Source organism: Mytilus edulis, chromosome 11, assembly GCF_963676685.1.
Source record: "Mytilus edulis chromosome 11, xbMytEdul2.2, whole genome shotgun sequence".
In the NCBI taxonomy this organism is placed as follows: Eukaryota; Metazoa; Mollusca; class Bivalvia; order Mytilida; family Mytilidae; genus Mytilus; species Mytilus edulis.
In genome coordinates, this window is record NC_092354.1 from 47,372,472 (window position 1) to 47,395,555 (window position 23,084).

The window sequence follows — 23,084 nt, forward strand, 5'->3', positions numbered from 1 at the left end:
TAGAAATCATCAGGTTTACTGTCTACAATCTACAAGTTGACGCAATAAAAGATGTAATTGAAACTATAATTTGGTATGCCCCCGCAACTGAAAGTTGGGGGGGGGGGTGTTACCCCTGTCCCTCTGTCCGCCGTCCTTCTCCTATTATAGTTAATCCGCATAACATCTACAGTTTGAATCCTAGAACGTTTTCACTTTGTTGTCTGTTAGTACATATATTGGAGGTGTGCATGTGGTCAGGGTTGTGATCTTTATTAATATTTGCTCTAAAGGGAGATTGTTGAATTTTGTCACTTTTTTGGGTAACCAATTCGTAAATCTCTTAGACTATAGTGTAGATCATCTGTTTGCATTTTTTCTCCGTTCCGATATATGATTTGGCAAATTTTTGAAAACAACGGTTACTTTACTTTAGCAGCGGAACATGTAATAGCTCGTTTTTTGGTACTATATCACGACAGATCGAGTTCTGTCCATATACTACTGCTTAACATCGCATATATAAACAAACATTATATCAACGATTCTACAAATTATTGAAAGAGTGTCGTGCGGTTATTTATACATCTTCAAGTTAACAATTAAAACACGCAGACAAACTGACATCTTTGTAAATATTTTTTTTTGTTCTGCATAAAATTTATTGTATACAAGTCTACAAAAACGTTTTAAAAAGTTTAGTAAATAGTTATTTTTCCATAAGTGTACATGTGTATGCTCGAAGTATATATAGAATCAGTACATGATACACAACATGCGACAAAAAAAGGGGGGGGGGTAGTAATAACAGGAAACTAAATTAAACTAAGGCTTTGATCGATGTAAACTTCAATAAAACTGGAAGTTACACAAGGGGAACAGGAAAATAAGAATATATTGCATCACTTACGACAACCTTTGAATTGACCAGTGACTTTTTTTTATTTATTACTGACCAGCCACAACGAGATGATCCAACGAGTTTTTAAGGGTTTATATGAAGTGTGGACCTAAATGTTCTTTATCTTTAAATACAACGCTTATTCTGTAAAATCCTCAATAAAGAATTTTGTAAAATTCTTCTATTATTAAATGATTTCTTAATTCTGTACATGGTTCTTGTCTGTGTCAACACTGTTGTATTAAATTATTATTGTATTTTCTGTTGTTATTCTTTATAATTTTGCAAACTTTTTTGTTCAATTTTTACATTCGCCAGTATCCGTTATTCTGCAACTCCCTTTGAGATCTTATTATATGTGACAATAAATTAATGTCCTTCTCTCTCTGATTTTCGCTTTTTCTCAAGACATTGCACGGTCTTTGAAGCACGGTGTATTTTCCAGAAGATACATCGTGTAAAACATTTACAAGGAAACCAAACATACGGAGATTGAGATATAACTTAAAAACAGATGTACAAATTAATGTTTAATATGTCTACCAAAATAATCCCCCCCCCCCCCCCCCAAAAAAAGAAACACACAAAAAAAATAAAAAAAATATAATCGCATACAGGCTGAGACATGACTCGTAAATGTTTGTTTTGTTATTTAGTTCATCCACACAAATGAGGGAGGGGGGAGGACCGGGATCGGAACTCCGGGATCGGGTATTTTTAAATACAGGATTTCGGAATTAATCTTTTCGGGATCCGGGAATCTTTTTTTCGAATTTCGGGATGGCGGGATTTATTTTAAATTACTTTAAATTCGGGACCTCTGGATTTCATTTTTTAAAGTCCGGGATTTCGGAATCGGGACCCTTCCTATTTTTTTAGTAGGTATATAGTAGTAGTATGATATAGAGATGATCGATATAATCTCGTTCTCGACCTTCAAGTTTTATGGGTGAAATAGAATTGATAACAGTTCTATTCTATATTTGAGATGCTACTTTCAGGGTACATTTTTATTTTTTATTCGGTTAATTTTCACCCATATATATATATATATATATATATATATATATATAGAACAATTTCCTTTGAGGAGACAACCATACGAATCAATACTAGTAAGACAATTCTTTTAAGGATCCACTGAATGTTCTTTTATTAGGATAATATTCCATGTATAACTCTTTAAACCATAAACTATTTATACATGTATCTATTAAAAAGATTTGTGTTCTATTTTTAACATCGAAACTTTCAACAAAATTGCGGACGTGAAAGAAAACACCATTAGAAAAAAACAAACACGTCAGAATACAAAATGTAGCGATGGATTAATGATCGTGAGACATCATTTTTGTTTATTTTTCATTTGTTATAGTCTAAAAACTGTTGTATGAATATTAAATTATTGTTCCGACCGTAAAGAAGGTTAAACATTTAAATGTATTATAGTTTAGTGTCATCTATATGACTGACTGACAGCAGCGGAGAATTTATGACCAGTATTAATTTATGTGGTTCATTTCCTTTTCGCTACTTTGAAAATATTTTTAATTGTTCCGAATGGTGTGATAATTTTCAAAATAGGGGATATCTAGTCTTACCGTACAAGACTAAGTTTAGTATTAATGTCCCAAACTTGCACCCCATTCTGCTTATTTCCTGCTACACGATGTCTTTTCCCAGTGAATATAGCATGTATAGGGTTTTTGTATGGACAGTTTTGACATACTACGTATAGAATACAGGGGCGGATCCAGGATTTTGCAAAGTGGGGCGAAGTTTTTTAAATTCGCCGAGCGGCGCGAGGCGAACAAATTTTGGGACCTTTTTTTGGCTAAAAAACATAAAATAAGTGTAAAATGCACTTTTTAAACGGTTCTTGAGGTGGGGCATGTATATTTAATAGTTGCTGTCAAGTGTAAGAGTTGGACATTTTTGATGTTGTATTCTCCCCATAAATTGTCTATCATAAAATTATAGTATGGGTCAAAAGCTATGAACTGATATATTTGATGTGGGACTTGTCAGTAAAAACAAGACATGGAAAATTCTCGCTTGTTGTATGTTAAGTTAGCATAAACTCACAGATTTCTTGTTGTAAACAAGATACACGCCGCGCTATTCGATGAATTTTACAATACGAGCGACACGAGTTAAAAAAGACAAACAAGTAATTTTTATACAAATGTTTGGTTGATATGTTTTACCCAACACAATTGAAAATTAACCAAAAGCTACGAATGAGTCTGAAATGACAACGAATTTATGAATGACGGTCGACAAATGGAGACATAAAGGCCACACCAGCAGGCAGGTTGCAGTCTGATCTTGATAAAAGTATTCGATATATCAGTTCATGCAAACCCCCGTCCCGAAAAAAATACGCCCGTTTTTTATTCATTATGTTCATTTAATGCTATATTATTCTGTTGGAAATTTTCGTTTCTATTAGCCAAAAAGTGGACAAGATTATTGTGTTCAATCTAAATACGGCCAGACTCTCAGATCTCAGACTGCCTCCTCAAACAATGGCTCGAACCTTACACTTTAAATCTATCCAGAGCTTATACTGACTGGGGATAATTATTCAGCTATGTTATTTTAAGATAGGCGCGGGCGTTTGGGGTTAAACATAATTTCGTAGGTAAATAATTTTAATGTGGAACTTTTTTCATGAGATTATATTAGAGTATAACTTTTTTTTGGTTGAATTGTGAAATAGAAGTCAATACGTTCTTGCTCACTCCTTTGTCGCTTTGAAGGTGTCATGATTTTTCATGCTCAGAATTGCAAATGTGTTCCTTTAATTTGAATTTCAAAATGACTAAGTGACGTTTTTTCGACGAACTGGTCAACTCAACCATACCGAATCACTCTACTGTGATGCGACTGCCATATAAGTGAGAGGTTTAGCGCTATAAACCCAGGTTAAATCCATCATTTTCTACATTTGAAAATGCCTGTACCAAGTCAGGAATATGACAGTTGTTGTCCATTCGTTTGATGTGTTTTATCATTTGAATTTGCCATTTGATTAGGGACTTTCCGTTTTGAACTTTCCTCGGAGTTCAGTATTTTGTAGTTTTACTTTTGAAATAATCAGTAAATACTGGCGAAAAAAAATCTGTATATGAAAAGAATTGTCTCATAAAAATTAAATACACGGGAAATGGCAAAGTTTACGAAGTCTAGTCTAAGTCCAAGCAAAAAGGGGGGCGTACGCCTTCATGCCCCCTCTGTATCCGCCACTACACGCAGTTACTGACAGCTTGTTCAAAGCCAATAACAACTAATAAAAAAATCAAGCATCTAAGACTAAATTCTCACCAAGATTTCTGTAAATCAGTGTTGATTGAGACCCACTGGAAAGAAATGCACCACTATTATTCTGTGTAACAGATTGTCATTGTTGCGTCAACCAGATTGATTTCTTGTTTTACTTCATTTGAATTTTAAAAGTGTAAGAAACATTGATTTCTTGTCCAAAAATACCGTGTGTTGCACTTATAAACATTTCTTCCTGTTTTTAAAACATGCTAAATGTTTATAATTACATGATTGTGTAAATTAACATTCAAACATTAGATGAATTGCATTTATTTCAAACGTGCCAGAAAACATGCTCATATTCGAATAAGCTGACAATAATTCAAGTGAAACAGGGATGGGGATATACAAAGTACTGTAAAAGAAAAGTTAGAGTATCTATACTAATAAACGAGAAGACCTAATTTTGTGTGTCGCTTCTCTTCCTTCTACAATGTATTAATCATCATGCCTCTGTGTTCTATATAGGTATAGTCGCATTTGTCATCTTTTCTTATGATTATTCAGTTTGTGTTATTTTGGGAGGAAAACGAAAATAAAGGTGTCAGACCACCAATTAAAAATCCCTATCTGTTCAACCGAATCTTGCAATTTTCACAGCTATCTAAATATTTTACCTTAAGTTTAACTTCAAGGAAACCAGGTATATCCTGAATTGTACATGTATCACCTTTCTACATGCCAATTTTCAACCAATGTTTAAAGTCTTATATGAAATTTCTGATCTTGAAAACACAGGTACTACCATAATAACTCCCTGTTTTCTTGAAATCTTAAATTAGTGTACTATGTAGCGCATTAATCCTGAATTTTTAACGCAAACTCATAGACAAGTGAATTTTGACTCAAAATGGTTTAAATATATTTCCCTTTCACCAGAAGTTTCATTTCTGCATATTTGTTGGTTAGTTTAAGTAAACAATGACATCAAAAGTACTATTTTGTGTCAGAGTTCAATATACTGTCGAGACCGCACTGTTTTTCTGTAGAAATAGTGGTGAGCAACAGTGGTCAACAGTTTTCACACTTGTTTTAACTGGTCGGCAGATATCCAAACTCAAACACCTGATTTTCGTTTTGAAGGTCGTCTTCATGACTTTTCATATTCATTTTCAAAATCCTGTAGCATTTCCTCAATTTTAGCAAACAAGTTCTTTCTCCTAGAAGATACATACTTTCCGTCAGATTTACCGTTGTCCCATTGAAAAGTCGCCGGTTGAAATTTTAACATTGCAAAATCTGGTCAAAGGGACGTAATTCGTACAAAACGTCGCAATATTTCGCGGAATCCGCTAGACGGCGTTCATTTACTGTTACTTGACCTTAAAAGTGTAAAATCAGAGAACATCTTGTTTCTTTCCAAATGGGAAATATCTATCCTTAGTGTATATCTTCTTTGCGAACTTACGTGTATAGTTTATTCATTTGTCGGTCACCTGAAATAGGACCATAAAATATATTTATATAATAAAACACTTAATAACAGGAGATGTGATGTGTTATTCTGTATTGTTTTGACAGTACACCAATAACACGAACAATTGGAATAAAAATTTAGAGTCAATGGCTAGAGATAAAGGAGGGGTATTTGTTCGTTTTGTATGATTTTTAATTTTGGTTTCTTTTATATATTTCGGAGGTTAGTATGACGTCCATAATCACTACACTAGTACACATTTTTGTTTAGTGGCCAGTTGAGGCAAGCCTCCAGGTGCGGGATATTTTCACTGTATTGAATACCTATTGGTGGTCTTCGACTGTTTTCGGTTCTTTGGTCGGGTTGTTGTCTTTTCGTCACATTCCGCATTTACATTCTGAATTTTAACAACTTAGCAAAAACATTATTCAACAGGTATCTATATATATACCAAGAACTTTAAAAGTGACAAAGTTCGACAACCGTTTTTTTTCTACTTTCGGTTTTTGTACTTTTTACTCCAGTAGTGTTACAGACTTCGATTATTTAGACTAAAATTTATGATAGAAGAGATGATTTCTCATTTCTTATCGTTAATTATCCATTTTTAGATGGTGACGTTCCCTTGTCACCATCTTACGGTGTTTATATATCTCAACGTGTACGAATCGCTCGTGTATGTAACAATGTTTTAGATTTTAACGAGAGAAATTTAGTATTACTGACAAATTATTACACCAGGGTTTTCGATATCACAAACTAGTCAAAACATTTACAAAATTTTATCATCGATATAAGGACATCATTCGTAAATATAGCTCAACATGCAGACTTCTTATACGTTCAGGTATTTCACATCCAATATTTTATGGAAATATTCTTTATAAAGCACAAAAATGTCAGTATTCACCTCAAAAGCTAACAAAACCTTTAATTAGACTTATTAAGCAAGGATATAGTTACGATACTATTGCCAGGTCATTAAAGATTGCATATTTTGGCGTTAATATTGATTCACTTATAGGGTCTTTGCATCGGAACTAAACACCTTATTTAAAAACCAGTTGTTGGCATGACACGGCATATGTTCTTCTCATATATGTTATAATGGTATGATACTAAACCGCTCACGGGAAGGATTGTGCCTGATATTCATATGATGAAGACATACTCTTTCAATCAGTTTAATTGAAGTCTGGAGCTGGCATGTCAGTTAACTGCTAGTAGTCTGATGTTATTTATGTATTATTGTCATTTTGTTTATTTTCTTTGGTTACATCTTCTGACATTAGACTTGGACTTCTCTTGAATTGAATTTTAATGTGCGTATTGTTATGCGTTTACTTTTCTGCATTGGCTAGAGGTATAGGGGGTGTGTTGAGATCTCAAAAACATATTTAACCCCGCCGCATTTTTGCGCCTGTCCCAAGTCAGGAACCTCTGGGTGAAATTTGGAGTTTAGTATGGCGTTCATTATCACTGAAATAGTATATATATTTGTTTACGGGCCAGCTGAAGGACGCCTCCGGATGCGGGAATTTCTCGCTGCATTGAAGACCTGTTGGTGACCTTCTGCTGTTGTCTGCTTTATGGTCGGGTTGTTGTCTTTTTGACACATTCCCTATTTCCATTCTCAATTTTATAACATAACAGACCTTCCCAAACCAGATCCTCCAATGGTTATAAAAATCTTAAATCTTTACATAATTCCTGAAGATAAATATAAAACAAATTATGTCATATGTCTGTGCTTTTTCTTTATCGCTAAAAGTTCAAGATACCAGTCATTAATCATTCCACATGCTTACTCAGCAACACGTTATATTTATGTGTTGCTTTTTTGAACGATCACAAAACAAAAACAAAATGTATATTTTCGTTTGCGGATTTGTTCATGTTCGCGTCTACATACATTTTAAGTTAAATGCACGTAGTTGTACGTTTTCATGTTCAGTTAAATCTTACTTATTTGTCATTATCCATCACAGTTATAAGATAAAAAAAAATGCATAAGACGCATTGCATTACTTTTACAATTAAAAAGTAACTAATTGAATTAAAGATCAAAGGCCTCAGCACTTCTTATCAATATACGATATATTAATTTTTTTTATGTGACTGATTGAAAGATGTTCCACGTGTAACATGGCACATACACACATCTGTCAAATACTTACTGAAACAAGTAGTTTATTCAACAGTATTATGTGAAATCAAATGTCGGAAAGAACAATTCTTAACTCTGATATGGAATTGCCTTTGCAACTTTAAACAAAGACAAGCCTAAGTGTAACATATTCAAAAAAGCTAAATTAATGAGCCTTTATATATGAGAGTACCACACAATAATTACATGTAATGCACGGTAAAATCTTTCAATAATCTTGAAGGGACGACATACCATACAATCTTTGCATATCCTACTTAATTGATTGACTGTTCCATATGCTAATGAAACGCATTTATTTGCCGCTAGACCTTTAAAAAAAAAAAATTACCAGTTATACTTTATTCCGTTACAATAGACGTTACCGTCATTTTACATCAAAACTAAAATGACAATTTAACATGTTCAATACCAACGGTAATTCGTGTAATTTCCATTATGAATTTAACACTTTACAATACGGTGTAAACTAGACTATAAGTTCACTATTTAACTGTTTATGACATTAATTAAACAAAGAAATCCATCATATTCGCGATCTCTCCGATTCAGGTTGTAAAACAACAAATCGTCATCTTGATTTCTCCCTCATCCTGATCATCTTTAATGAATCATCGACTTTCAAAAGGAAGGGACTGAATAGTGGAGTGACAAGTCATGAAAAAGTCGCTTATATAAAGAGTTTAATGGATCGAAATACCTCACGGCTGAAAATTCACCTAAAAACTAGTTAATTGATAAAATTATTTGTTATTGTTTGTATACCCTTTCAAAGTTTATTTCTTTATGTTTTATGCCTCAAAACGCAAGTAGAGGGATGGCATTACACTGTAAACAATTGGTTAAAATTCACATTCGCATTCCTAAATAGTTCTTCATTAATTTTAAGCACTCTCAATCCTACATTTTTGCGTCTGAAATATGTATCAAAAACTTGTATGAGAAATGTTTTGTAAAAGTTCGAAAACATATTGATAAATTTTGTTTAGAAATTATGTCTATCTGATATGGAAATTTGCATTGTAACCGATCACCTCTCTCTATGTTGAGGGGGCAATTAACACGCTGCTGTTTTTTGTTATTCTCAATGTAATTATTTCTTTTTTTTTTGTTAATCCCATGATGCAGACACCGTAAACAAATTGTATCAATATTTATAATAATTTGGATATCTTAACAGGATCTGCTTACCCTTCCGGAGCACCTGAGATCACCCCTAGTTTTTGGTGGGGTTCGTGTTGTTTATTCTCTAGTTTTCTATGTTGTGTCATGTGTACTATTGTTTGTCTGTTTGTCTTTTTCATTTTTAGCCATGGCGTTGTCAGTTTATTTTAGATTTCTGAGTTTGACTGTCCCTTTTGGTATCTTTCGTCCCTCTTTTTTAACACGACTGTCTGTGATATATCGTTTACATGGCATAGTTTTTAACCGCTTGTAGGGCTAAATATGAATGTATACTAGTAGTTTGGTGTTAAAGATTTATTATTTAATACGTTTCAAACCAAAATAGGGCATAGCTAGCTCAACAGACTGTAAAGCCCCGTTACTCCAATATGAAAAAGAACGAACATTAAAAGCATTTGAAACCACAAAGACATCATCACTGACTGAAGGTTTTGTCATTGCCATTTCAACTATCGGCAATATATATCCTGGCCTCCATGTCTGCCATGCACCACCGTATGGATAATTCTTCCAAACCATCCAAGCAGCATTTGTAGGTCGTGGTATAGTGTTGATAGGAATTCGATATATATCAGACAAATACTTCCTTGTTACTTGATCTAGTTCAGTTCCATTTTCAGAAGTTTCGTTTCCATTCGCTCTGTTCAATAATTCCGCCCAGTAAGATACACTTGTATCTGCGTACATAACCTGCAGTACAGACTTGGGGGGACTAAGAGTTGATGTACCGAAATCGTACGTTTTTCTAAACGGAGTGTCTGATCTTATATAGTCAGAATAAACCGGAGATTTCCTCCACCATGGATAATCATAACTGAAATAAAGCTTTGCTGCGGGAATATCTTTTACTGCTTTGGTCAAATATTCTCTAATAAGAGGTTGGTAAAGACCCTGCCAGTCCAGTTTTTCGAGTGACAATCTATTGGTTGCAAGGATGACTTTCTTTGCACACTTTTTAATTGTGCATTTTGACTGAAATAAAAACAGAAACTTTTCTTTATGAATAATACAAAACGATGTTTCAAATGTTTATAATATATTATACAAAATATAACCATCTACCAATTAATAGTGGTTGTACATATAATGCTTTGATATTGGCCTGATATTTCTGTTTTGATATGGATTGTGGCTGTCTTAATAGTTATCAAAGGTACAAGGCATATAATTTAATACCTCAGACGCGCTTTTCGTATTAATAAGACTGATCTCTGATGCTCATATTAAAATAGTAAAAAGTTGAACCACAATTGGTTGGTTGAACCTGGTTTTGTGGCTAACCAAACCTTACAATGTTAAACATACCGCAAAAATGACAACACTTCATGACAATAACTCAATATAAATAAATGCAGAAATACTGAGGAGAGATAAATACATAATCAAACAATAGACTAGTCTATTTAAAAATGCTAACCACAGAATAACAACGAATACCTGAAGTAAATTTACACCGCTACTCAAAACAGCATAATAGAATAACGAATAAATCAACGCCACAAAAAGTGACGTCACAGGTAAGTTTATAACAATTAGATATAAATCGAGGTTAGGTTTGTTTTTATGTTATTTGATGTATTTTATAACAATTACAAAAATGTATTATATTGAAATCAGTTACTAATTCTGATGCAGGGCTAAGTGTGCATATGGCATATACACTATCATTTACATCGAAAGACTGTACTATATACAAGAAAAAAACATCCAATAATACAAAACATTATTATCTTTCGAGTGTGATGTAAAGCTAGCGCTAAAACCAAGTTTAATCCAAAAAATTTATCTGAAAATTCGTGTACTAAGTCTGTTCTTCCTGTCGTTATGTTGGTTGCTTTTGATGGATTGTTTGGTTTAATCAAATTGTGCGGGATACCTTCTTTTTAAATTTATCTGTTTGTTAATGTATTTGTTTTTGGACATAAGATATATCTGTATGAGCAAAGGATAATGATGGTTCTCATCTTTTATAATCTCAGATTCTCTTGGCAATTGTTTTTCTCTCAAATTATACTCTATACATCGTGAATGAAATGTGAAAGATAACAAAGGGATGTTTTAACATATTAGCCGACAATAAACTTTTTGTCGTATAGTTGTCTCATTGGAATTCATACTGCATCTTCTTATTTTATATTGAAAACGACAAGAAAAAAGTAAACAACAAAATACAGAAAACCGAAGAAAAGTTTAAATCAAACAAATATAAAACAGCTGTCATATTCCTGGCTTGGTACAGGAATACAGTATATAAAATAATGGCGGATTAACGATAGTTGTATAGCTAGGTAAACCTCTCACCTGTATGTCTGATAAACCTCATTATAATGGTAACAATGGGTTAACAAAACAAACAGACGAATAGAAATATAAAAAAAGGAAAAAGATTCAAACACAGCGAAAGTACAAATAACAGTCAATAGAACAGAACACAAAACAGAAAACTATGAAGACTAAGCAAACTTAATCTTCTTAAAAATGTTCATTTAACAAAATATAGGAAGATGTGGTATGAGTGCCAATGAGACAAGTAACCATTTATAAAAGTAAACCATTATAGGTCAAGGTACGACCTTTAACGCGGAGCCTTGGCTCACACCGAACAGCAAGCTATAAAGGGCCCAAAAAAATATTAGTGTAAAACCATTCAAACTGGAAAACAAATGGTCAAATTTATATAAAAACAAGAAACGAGAAACATTAATGAACTACATAACAACGTCAACTAATAGCGTATTTCTAAGTGGACTACCAACAATTTTAGATAAAAAAAAAAGAAACGACTACAAAATATTTCTCTACATAGCTATATCGTAATATTCAATAGGTATTCAAAGCATATACATATTTGGAACACATTAAGGATTTGTATCATATGTAAATGTATCTCAAAACAAAAACACCAAATTCCAAGGAAAACTTATAAAGGGAAAGTCCTTAATAACTGACAAAATTAAACATATCAATCAACGAAACAATTCGCCGTTTCAGAATCTAATGCATCCTGGGTAATATTTTCAAAAGTGTACACCAAAACGTCGCGATTGGTTAAAAATGTCATAAACAATGGAAATTCAACCAATGTCGTGACGTTTTTTTTATTTTGGGGTACGAACAATGAAACTACCCATAGTCCTTAAGATTCTGAAACGGCCAATTGAAAACGAACTGCCATATTCCTGACTAGTGCATGAAAGAAGAAAAAGATGGGTAATAACTGGTTGTTTACGCTTAAATTATTACAGCCATGACATAAATTACCGTTGTATCCCTGCTATTGGAAAACGTAGGTTCGAAAAATAAGTTGTAATATCCGTCTCGTCTTTTCCTGATGGCCTTGAGGTCATGATTATACTTGATAGAATGCCTTCAACAAATTCATTGAAATAGCAATATTTTATTTAATTATGTTTGACATAATATGCAAATATGAGAGAAGATATGACGTATTGCCGATATAATCAGCCTATTTAATTTTGTCATATATTTAATTATTTGATAGTACATATTAGTTTTAATATGTCCCTTAACATAAACATTTGTCAGAAAAATTGAAAGTATAAGATAGTTACTCAGATAAGAATGTGAACTTAACTATTCGACTTCTGTTTTGATAGGCACGAGTCTTCCTATAGTTCAGATTAAAAATAATTCGATCTGCTTGTCATTACTACATGTAAACTGTTTGTGGTGTGAGTTAACGATATTATCATAAAAATATATCAAAACATTTTAACCGGCTACGCCAGTGTTAAATTAGATAACGAATCTTCAGTATCAATTAAAAACGGTGTTTTTTGATAGAACCGAATATTTGTTATATGAAATTAGTTGATCAGGTTTTTTTTTTTACATGCACGTTTCACGGTAGAAAAATGCGTGTTCAAACAAATAACCTCATGATTTATTTAATATATTTATTTTTCATAGGGAACAACGCCTCCCTTTTAAAAACAACCGCTGTACAGAATACATGTGTAGATTGTTAATGATCCAAATAAATCTCACCTTTCACCTGCATGTAAAAATCGTCGAAGTAATTCATTAGGAATAGAAGAAAATCCCGTTGCCACAGTCAAAACTTCCTCACTTTTTGTAGACGGTGGTGCTGTTTGAACTGCAAGTGAGGCACTATCTTCCGTTAATAATGTAAAAAATGCAGTAGTTTCTTTGATGTACTTTTGTGCCTCAGCGCTTAAATATTTATGAAACAAAGACTCGACACTGGAAAAAAAACGTTTGGACCTTAGAATTAAGCAATATCTCAGTTCCGTAGAAAACTGTTCTTACCATTAGTGTAATCCAGCAAAAAGTGTATAATCAAACTATATTGGAATATACATATATATATATATATATATATATATATTTAGATTGTCAATAAGCTGAAGACAAAATCATAGAAAATTCTCCTTTTATATACACACGTCGAATATTTGTTTTGGAAAATATATGACTGAAAAATTAGCGCCTATTAAAACGAGAATGTTTCTGTTTAGTTTTGAATACTAATGAAATATTCAAATCAATTTCCAACATGGGTTCTAATGACAATAACACTATATTTATGCGCCAGGAGCGCCTTTCTAGAGTATCCTTCATCAGTTGTCATACATTGTAATACTGGAACCAAGATCGACGAAAGTCAGGGATGTTGAACACCTTAGCACACGATCACTTTTACAAAACGATACTAACTGAGGGAGCAGGCATATTGTTTTTCTTCTTACCTCTTACTTTTTCATCGAGGAATATAAATATATAGATACTACTCCCATTTGTCTGATAATATACCAATATTAAAATGTGGTATGGTTGTCAATGTGACAGTTACATAAAAAAGGCAACAATAGTATACCGCTGTTCGATAGTCATACGTCGATTAAGCTCTAGAAAAATTTCGGGCTACAAACTACAAAATGAACTGCAGCAAAATCCAATACCAACTAACACAGAAACTGACTAATGTGAGTTCATTTATTTTCGTTGGTACCCATTTTCGTAGATTGAGGAAAACTTTGTTTTGTCGATACTTGATTTCGCGGTTATGCCAAAGTCTACATACAGGCTGTGGTGCTCATATATCCACGAAAACCACAACAATTGGTATCTAACGAATGATAATGAATCCACAGTATTTGACGTCAACTGCCATATTCCTGTCATTGTACAGTACATCTATGAAAATTGGTAGGTTGAACCTGGTTTTATGGCAATGAGATTTCAAATTACATCGATGTAACTAATCATATCTAGTCGTACGCCATTCACGATTCTCAATATAGTATAGAAAAAATAATTAAGCAGTGTCATGACGCTGTATTTTTCTATCTCTCTTCTCATTTGATGTACGCATTGCTAAAGAGGCATAACAATTAAAAATGTTTAAGAAGGCTATTGATACTGAATTAGCACAAGGAATTTTAAAAAGATGAAAATAGACCAACCTAGACGACAGGAGTGCAGACTGGATTCTCTTTGACAATATCAGTAAGAAAAAAGATAAATATTCTAGATATGCTTCTTTGTCTTTTTTAAAATTTTTCAATACTGTAAAACAACGTATTTTCGCGACTGTTATATATTAAACAAAACATATTGCACCCCGACTTCCTTAATAAATGTGAACAAACATCACACACAAAACACCCTTTAAACACGAAACATTGCATTCCAATTATAATATTTCCTTTTGATTATTAAACAAGGACACTATAAGTTAGATCAAGCTTTCAATATGTCATGCGTTGTTGTAACAGTCACGTACATAAAGAACACTTGCAGTTATGTTGCATTTTTCAAGTTTGTTTATCACCTAGCTAACGCTCTACTTTAAACTAATGCACAATAGTCGCTTCAAAATGAAGATGGTAAAAACATTATGAAAAATCTACAAAATGTACTCATATGAACTTGAATTTTGAAATCGTACATCAAATCGATACATCATGAAATTCAATTATATCGAACAATTTGTGAACAGCAATTTACGGTAAAAAGCCTATTTCTTCATTATTCATAACTTATGGCGTAAAAAAGACTTCACTCAGTATTACTGTAAACCAACTTATTTTCGCGGATACTTTATTTCGCGTTCTACCCTTTCTTGACCACTTCGCGGGTATTTAATTTCGCGATTTTCTGATTTACTTGATAAAGTTTAATAAGGAATAATTGAAGTTTTACATATTCGCGACGATTTAAATTCGCGTTTTTTTTTCTACTCGCAAAAGTCGCGAAAATAAGTTGGTTTACATTATACTTTTTGCATGGCAATATACAATGCCGTTCGATGTATCAAATTTCTTTTATCAGGTTTAAAGTGCGTATGACCAACATATTTTGTTTTGCAATCTGTATATAAATATGATCGTTAATTTATTCCATATTAAAGAATTTTTTTTAAACGTCATCAAACTTCATAATAAACACATACCTTTGTTTATACATGAGTACTCCACTTCTATCTCTGACGAAAAACTTTTTATCAGCGTCTGGAACATTGGTTGTAAGCACATCGGTGTAATTCCTAAACACCTCCCTTATTTGAACGATAAAAAATAGATCATCACTTTTATTTGTATTATGTAAGGAGTTATTATTTGCCAGACACCAGTGAAATATTCTTTTAAGTATATCCCTATGCGCGTTGATGTCATGAAAACTACAACTGCATATAGATTAACTCATCACATACATCAGGATTAGAATTTTGCACACTTTTTTCGTCTACGCAATAAGCACCAGTGACACTCAAATGAAAAAAGTTACAAGAGTCAATCTCACACCACTCACGGTCTTGTCTGCTGATCTTTCCTTTAACCTTTTATTAAGATCGTACACAAATGCTCATATATTTTAAGCTTGGATTTTCCTTAGACCTTGATTTCTGTTTTACACTAGCTTTCCATTTTGTTCTTATGTTAAGTGCATCAATATATTTTTGTTAGTTTTATCTAAAATTTATTCATGATGCATGTGCACTGTAAACCAATTTGATTTTTATAGGTGATTTCATTAAACGCAATCATCAAACTTAATTGCATGTGATCCTAGTTTGTTTCACATTTTGTCTTTTCGTAATGGTCGCTTTTATTAATTGCTGGGCGAAACTATGGTTTCTATAGTCATAACCAATCCTTTCAAGGTGGTTCTTTCTCTTTACTTCTTATTATAATATTCCATGGACATTTTCTCTTTTAAACCCTAATTTGTACCTATTATTCAAGATTTCATTGTATTTTCTATCAGTTTTCCAAACCATTACCTCTACACCTATTTATTTGTTTAAAATATATACCATGTTAGTTGACTAACTGTTTTCTTTTCGTTGGGTCGCAGTCTGTATGGGGTTTTATTACCACCCAATTCGTCAAACCGCAAGTGGACTCCTCGTACATAGACAGTGGTGTCAGGTGATGGTCCAGAACCTAAATCGAATCTTTTGACCGGAAGCCCTAACTGTTGTATGGTGTCGTGTAGTAATGCATGTGCTAAAAAGTATATCAATAAACAGATTATGAAACTAAAAATCATAAAGTTTTAAATCAAGTAGTTATCAAATAAAACACTGAAAAGCCCGAGTGCATAGTCAAAATCAAAAACGGAAAAGAGGAATGTGTCAAAGAGACAACAGTCATACGAAAGAGCGGAAAAAACCTCAAGCCACTAATTGGTATATATCGTAGCCAGAAAATTCAGGTAGGGGGTCATTGACCCGCAAATAATAATGTAACACGTTCAGCGAGTAAACACAAAACAATATTAGAAAACTATTATTAGAACAAACCAATAAAACTAAACACACACACACGACTTAAAGTTTTAGAGTTTTGGCCAATAACTACCTTTTTCCTCTCATATGAAACTTCAATATCATTTACCAAATTTTAAGAAGACTATAGATGTATTTTTTTCGATTAAAGACCCAAATAATACCTTTGGAAATATAAGGTACAAGTCTAAGTCAGCTTTTTTCAGCCATTTTTTTTTTTATATGAATCAAACATCATGGAAAGGTCTACCATAAGCTATAAATAAAGTTAGCTTATTTCGTTACTTAACTAATGCTCTTCTGACTTATAGTATCAATTTTCAGTTTTTAGATTTTAATGAATTTAACCTGAGTATATCTGTAACATGTTTGTGTCATGTTTTATGACATAAACATGATACAGTGCTATTTTCTAATATAAATAAATAAGTATATCAATAGTTTTAAACTTACATCTCCGTAAATATCTCATCCCACCCAACTCTACATTTATATCTGGGATATCTGGGAACTGTACTGTGTACAATCTTCCTCCGACCCGGTCTGAGTATTCGTATATAGATATTCGTTTATTTTGATGTCTCAGTCGCCATGCAGCGTACGTACCGGCTATACCTGCTCCAACTATGGCTATATCGTCACATTTTGGTTCTAAAATTATTATATTCATTTGTATAATTAATACTTTGTATGCAATGTGATTGGCAGTGAGGTATGATCACTACTATTACTAATAACCAAATGTTTTAAGAGGAGAATATATTATAAAATATCTAAAGGCTATCCATTTGAAACCTTGATAAGATGTTTGAATATTGTATCCAATCAGTGGTAACATAACTGCATTCAATATGACCTTGCCATAAGCTTCAGTGGTTGTCCTTGTTTTCTATCATATTTGTTTTCAATTTATTTTTTTTCCTATCGATCAGACCGTTGTTTTTTATTTGATTTTTTTCAAATTTAGAAATTTGCTGTACACACATTCTCTCAACCGGTAGGCAATTAAACAAAGGAAACCTTACCTTCAGTACTTCCCCTGCCACGAGCATTCTTTAAAATGTGTTTTTTATATCCTAAACAAACTGGTTGAAATATCAGAATTATTATAACTAACTGCAGTAAAACAGATCGGAGAGACGTTGTTTTCATCGTCTCGAGGTTAATGCAGTCTCGATTATGAGCTTTGAAAAATATTATTGTAACAATGTAAAAGAGGAGATGATGTACGATTGCTAAAAAACAACTGCAATTTCGGTGCATAGTGTATGTTTTAAGAACTTCGCTTTAAACCAATCACATCAATAAGAAAATCACGTGTTTAGAGAGAAAAAAAACAACATTTGTTGACGATGTTCACATTAAATACACTGTAATAAATAGTCTTAAGTTTGTGTTAAATGCTATTTTGATGTAGAATTTAAGCGGTTTATAGTTGTATTACATATAGAATTATGTGTGACAGTTGTGTTTTTGCTATCGATATAGTTTAAGTAACAAATATGAATTTAACTAAGTTTCCGGGTTCAAGGTTATTGGAATTTTCTCAGAATTTCCTACCTGTGTTTAGTTTTATCTCCTTTCGTTAATTATAAATTTAGGTCCACATATGCTCAAAATCTTTCATATTCTTAGCTGATTTTACCGTCAAACCGGAAGTAGGTTTTAGCTCTTGCAGAAGCGCGAACTTTTAGTAAGTTAATTTCATTGGTCTATTGATAGCTATATCAATCAGAGCATGATAAAAATTATCCGTAGTCTTCGAGTAGATAGTTATTTTATGTCCTAAAAGCTAGGTTCATTTAAGTTTTTTTTTTAAAGTCATACTTTTCTACTACTAGTACATAAGTCTGTATATGTCTTATATGCATTTGTACATGTCTAAAGGCGACAAGTATGTTACCGAGGGAAGTGAATTCAATTCTAGTTTTTGATACAATCTACTTTGTTCAGTACCAGAGAGGATTGTTTCAATCCAATATATTGGTATTTAAACTTGCGCAATTTTGTGTTTTATATAGAGTCTCTTTTTTTGTAAGATAAGGTTTTGTGAAGACGATTTATAGATACTACCGGTTAGTCAATTGTCACACGAAATCTGGTTTCAAGTTAGATAAATAATATAAATAAGTATAATTTGTTTGATTATATACTGATCACTTTTTATATTTTGTTATAATAAAAAAAAAAAATCTTTGTTTTTCAAAGCCTATACAAACATCTGAGATGTTCGAATCCTTGTTTTGTCCATCGTTAAGCATGCGTCAAACGTCAAACGTAAGATTTAAATTCGTATCCTCTAAAAGGGGGCCGAAAAATACCAGAGGGACAGTCAAACTCATAGATCGAAAAAAAACTCACAACGCCATGGCTAAAATAAAAAGACAAACAGGCAAACAATAGTACAGAAGACACAACATAAAAAAAACTACAGACTAAGCAACACAAACCCCACCAAAAAACTGGGGGTGATCTCATGTGCTCCGGACGGGTAAGCAGATCTCTAATTAAGCCATTTTTCAACTACCAAATTTGCGATTATAAACTTGGTATAGAAAACATTGAACACAGAAACTTTATCTTAGTCATTTGTTGTTACTGTCAACTGTTTAATTTGATTTTGTCGATAAAGGTTTAACAGACAGGACACAGGTAATGTTACCCTGTCGTCACATCCGGTTGTTCTTACTTTGCACTTCTTGCGATTTCTGTAGTTTTATGGTGTTACCGTGATGTGTCCTTCTAATGGAGTTACGAAATTTGATCATCGGTTAACTACTGTAGCATACATATTTTAATGCAATTTAACACTAACAAATTTTTTTAGGAAATCATAAAAGGGTACTGTAATGTGATTTAATCATAAGATTGCTCTTTTATTTTGAGCTAAATGTGAACTAAAACAACGTCGATTTCTTCTTTCAGTCGGATATATATTACGCGTAATGCCTTCATCTAACTCAGTCATGTCTTATGTCCATAAAAGTTCGCTCTGTTTTATAGAAACCATCCTGCTTAATCAGTTTTTATCGAACCGTTTCAACACGCGCTTTTTTTTCAAGCATAATAAAATCATTTCCAATAATTTATTATTTATTCTAAAACCATTTGTTGGCATGATAAAGGTTATGTCTTTCTCATATATTTTATGATGGTATGATTCTAAATCCCTAACGTGAGGGATTGTACTTGATTTTCATATAACGAAGGCATAATCTTTTAATCAGTTTAATTGATGTCTGGAGCTGGCAAATCAGTAACTGCTTATAGTCTCTTGTTGATATATGTATCATGTAACAAAACTAACAAAGGCCAGAAGCTCCTGACTTGCGACAGGGGCAAAAATGCGGCAGGATTAAACATGTTTTAGTGACCTCAACCCTTCCCCCTAATACATCTAGCCAATATACATATTTATATATGACTACATGTATCGTTTCTAATTATGAATATAAAGAGAACGTGGTTAGATTCACAATGAGACAACTTTCCACCAGAGTTGCAAATGTTGTAGATGTAAGCAACTTTCGGTAGGCGAACAGTATTGCATATTAAACTTGTTACGAACAGGATTTAGATTGACAGTTTTTTATAAACATACGTTAAAAAAGAAAGAAAACTGTCACTTAATTCTTTGCATGAGTTTGAAATTTTTTAAACAAATGAATTTTTAGAACACCTGTTGTTCATTATAAGTTTGTGTTTTTTTTAAACAGCTTTATAAAAAAGAAGATGTTGTATGATTGCCAAAAATGACACAGACATTTACAACTATAGGACACCGTACAGTCTTCAACAATGAGCAAAGCCCACACCGTATAGTCAGCTATAAAAGGCCCCGATAAGACAATGTAAAACAATTCAAACGAGAAAACTGACGGCCTTATTTATATAAAAAAAATGAACGAAAAACAAATATGTAACACATAAACAAACGACAACCACTGAGTTACAGGCTCCTGACTTGGGACAGGCACATACATAAATAATGTGGCGGGGTTAAACATGTTAGCGGGATTCCAACCCCCCCCCCCCCTAACCTGGGACAGTGGTATAACAGTACAACATAAGAACGAACTATACAAATCAGTTGAAAAAGGCTTAACTCATCAGATGGACAAAAATACAAGTGGAAGCTTTGTTTAGGTTAATCTTGGGTGAAAAGGTATAAAAGGACATAATACTTGAATATACAATATGTCGTGACAACCGATTTTACATAGGGAAATGTGGTGCTTATACATTAAAAAAATGATAAAACAATATAGTAAGAAGGTTTCGTTTTTTCATCTTTCTTCTATTTAAATTGTTATAGTATTCTTGTACAAACAAAACACTCACCAAAGATACCAGGCTTATAATTTTTGATTTTAGCTCTAAAAAAACAACTGTAACTATTTCAAATGTTCGATACAGTATGATGAGCGTAAGATGTCAATATTTGAAAAAAAATCATTCTACCTAGGACTGCAAAAAGTTACAAAATCATACATACTGTAAAATAGAGCCCGATAACATATTTTTTTTTGGTTTGGGTTGGGTTGTCCATTATTCAATTTCTATGTATAATAGTTTGTGAGGACTTTTAAATGATCCGAATATGTGTCGATCTAACCAATTGCGTCTTTTTTGGTTGCTCACCCAATTTTTAACCAATGTAACGGAACTATGTATATAGAGTGAACTGTCATAGAAGTTGAAAGTTAAGCTAGCTATAAAATTAGGTTTTAGCCGCCGATTCTTTGCAAAATATATGTTCTTTACCGAGTTTGAAATATGAGTGTTGATTTCCTATTGTTATGTTATTTGATGTAGTCAAGCGTTTGGTTTTGTCAGTTTTTACTAAGGTCTCATTTTCGCTGGACTAGTATACAATTTTGTTTTAGGGCTTAAGCCCGCCTCTGTGTCAGGATTTTCGCGCTACGTTGAAGACCAATTGGTGAGCTATGTCTATGTTTACCCTTTGGTCGGGTTGTTGTCTCTTTTTGTTGTCTTTTCGTCAAATCTTCTAATTTTCCTCTGTCTCATGCATTACAGTGTGTTTCGGCAATAAAGATGTTTAGATTAGTCGAATGGTGATAAAAAAAACTAATTTGAAAAAAAACATGCATTATTCTGTATATTATTTAATTCAAATTCTTGGCTACAGGATAATAAAACAGATATCGTATTGAGACAAATGTCGAAACTAATATGTGTGTATATTGGGATACACATACTGTGTTGGCTTTCTTGTTTAAATGGTTTTACACTAGTAATTGTGTATGTTCTTTATAGCTTGCTGTTCGGTGTGAGTTAAAGGCTTCGTGTGAAAGGCCGCTCTTTGTCCTATAATGGTTTACTTTTTGATGGAGCGTTGTCTCATTGGCACTTACATTCATTTCCTTTTATCTATTGTAAGATATAACCACTGATAGCGTCGAATGATAACAGGGCCGATATGGAAACGGCTAAGTAATAATCCGTATGTTTGTCTTGTACTTGTGTTTTAGTTATCTACTATGATATCATTTTTAGCTCACCTGGCCCGAAGGGCCAATGGAGCTTTTCTCATCTCTATGCGTCCGTCGTCGTCGTTAACGTTTTACATTTTGAACTTTTTCTAGAGAACCACTGAATGGATTGAAACCAAACATGGCATGAATGTTCATTAGGAGGTGCTGAACAAGTGTTGTTACTTTGTAACCGATCCATCATCCAAGATGGCCGCTAGCGGGGGACTTAGTTAAACATATGACACTATGGGAAATGCATACAAATGACTTTTTTTAGAGAACCACTGAATGGAATGAAACCAAACATAGCATGAATGTTCCTTATGAGGTGCTGACCAAGTGTTGTTACTTTGTAGCCGATCCATCATCCCAGATGGCCACCAGCGGGGGACTTAGTTAAACATATGACACTATGGGAAATGCATACAAATGACTTCTTTTAGAGAACCACTGAATGGAATGAAACCAAACATAGCATGAATGTTCCTTATGAGGTGCTGACCAAGTGTTGTTACTTTGTAGCCGATCCATCATCCCAGATGGCCACCAGCGGGAGACTTAGTTTAACATAGGACCATACGGGAATTTCATACAAATGACTTCTTTTAGAGAACCACTCAATGGAATAAAACTAAACATATCATGAATGTTCCTTATGAAGTACTGACCAAGTGTTGTTACTTTGTAGCCAATCCATCATCCAAGATGGCCGCCAACGGGGGACTTAGTTTAACATAGGACCCTATGGACCCTATGGACACATTTCTTCTTTTAGAGAACCACTGAATTGAATGAAACCAAACATGTTTGTTCCTTTCCTTTTGAGGTGCTGGCCAAGT

General features: G+C 33.1%; 1 protein-coding gene across 1 annotated transcript; it reads right to left on the reverse strand.

Annotated features, from left to right (window-relative positions):
* Nucleotides 1-9,258: 9,258 nt before the first annotated feature.
* Nucleotides 9,259-17,996, reverse strand: LOC139494867 (aplysianin-A-like). Its single transcript, XM_071283025.1, has 7 exons — nt 17,776-17,996; nt 17,204-17,401; nt 16,277-16,469; nt 15,413-15,517; nt 12,985-13,200; nt 12,238-12,343; nt 9,259-9,948 (listed from the first exon to the last, which is right to left on the reverse strand). The coding sequence occupies exons 1-7, from the start codon at nt 17,900-17,902 to the stop codon at nt 9,274-9,276; spliced, it is 1,620 nt and encodes a 539-aa protein (XP_071139126.1). The 5' UTR covers nt 17,903-17,996; the 3' UTR covers nt 9,259-9,273.
* Nucleotides 17,997-23,084: the final 5,088 nt, after the last annotated feature.

What these genes read in the sequence shown, in the direction of transcription:
- LOC139494867 (XM_071283025.1), bottom strand. Translation starts at nt 17,902, where the DNA reads ATGAAAACAACGTCTCTCCGATCTGTTTTACTGCAGTTAGTTATAATA. An exon ending in TGGCAGGGGAAGTACTGAAG is followed by an intron (nt 17,402 to 17,775) that starts GTAAGGTTTCCT and finishes TAATAATTTTAG; the next exon opens with AACCAAAATGTGACGATATA. An exon ending in TTTTTACATGCAGGTGAAAG is followed by an intron (nt 12,344 to 12,984) that starts GTGAGATTTATT and finishes AATTTGTTGAAG; the next exon opens with GCATTCTATCAAGTATAATC.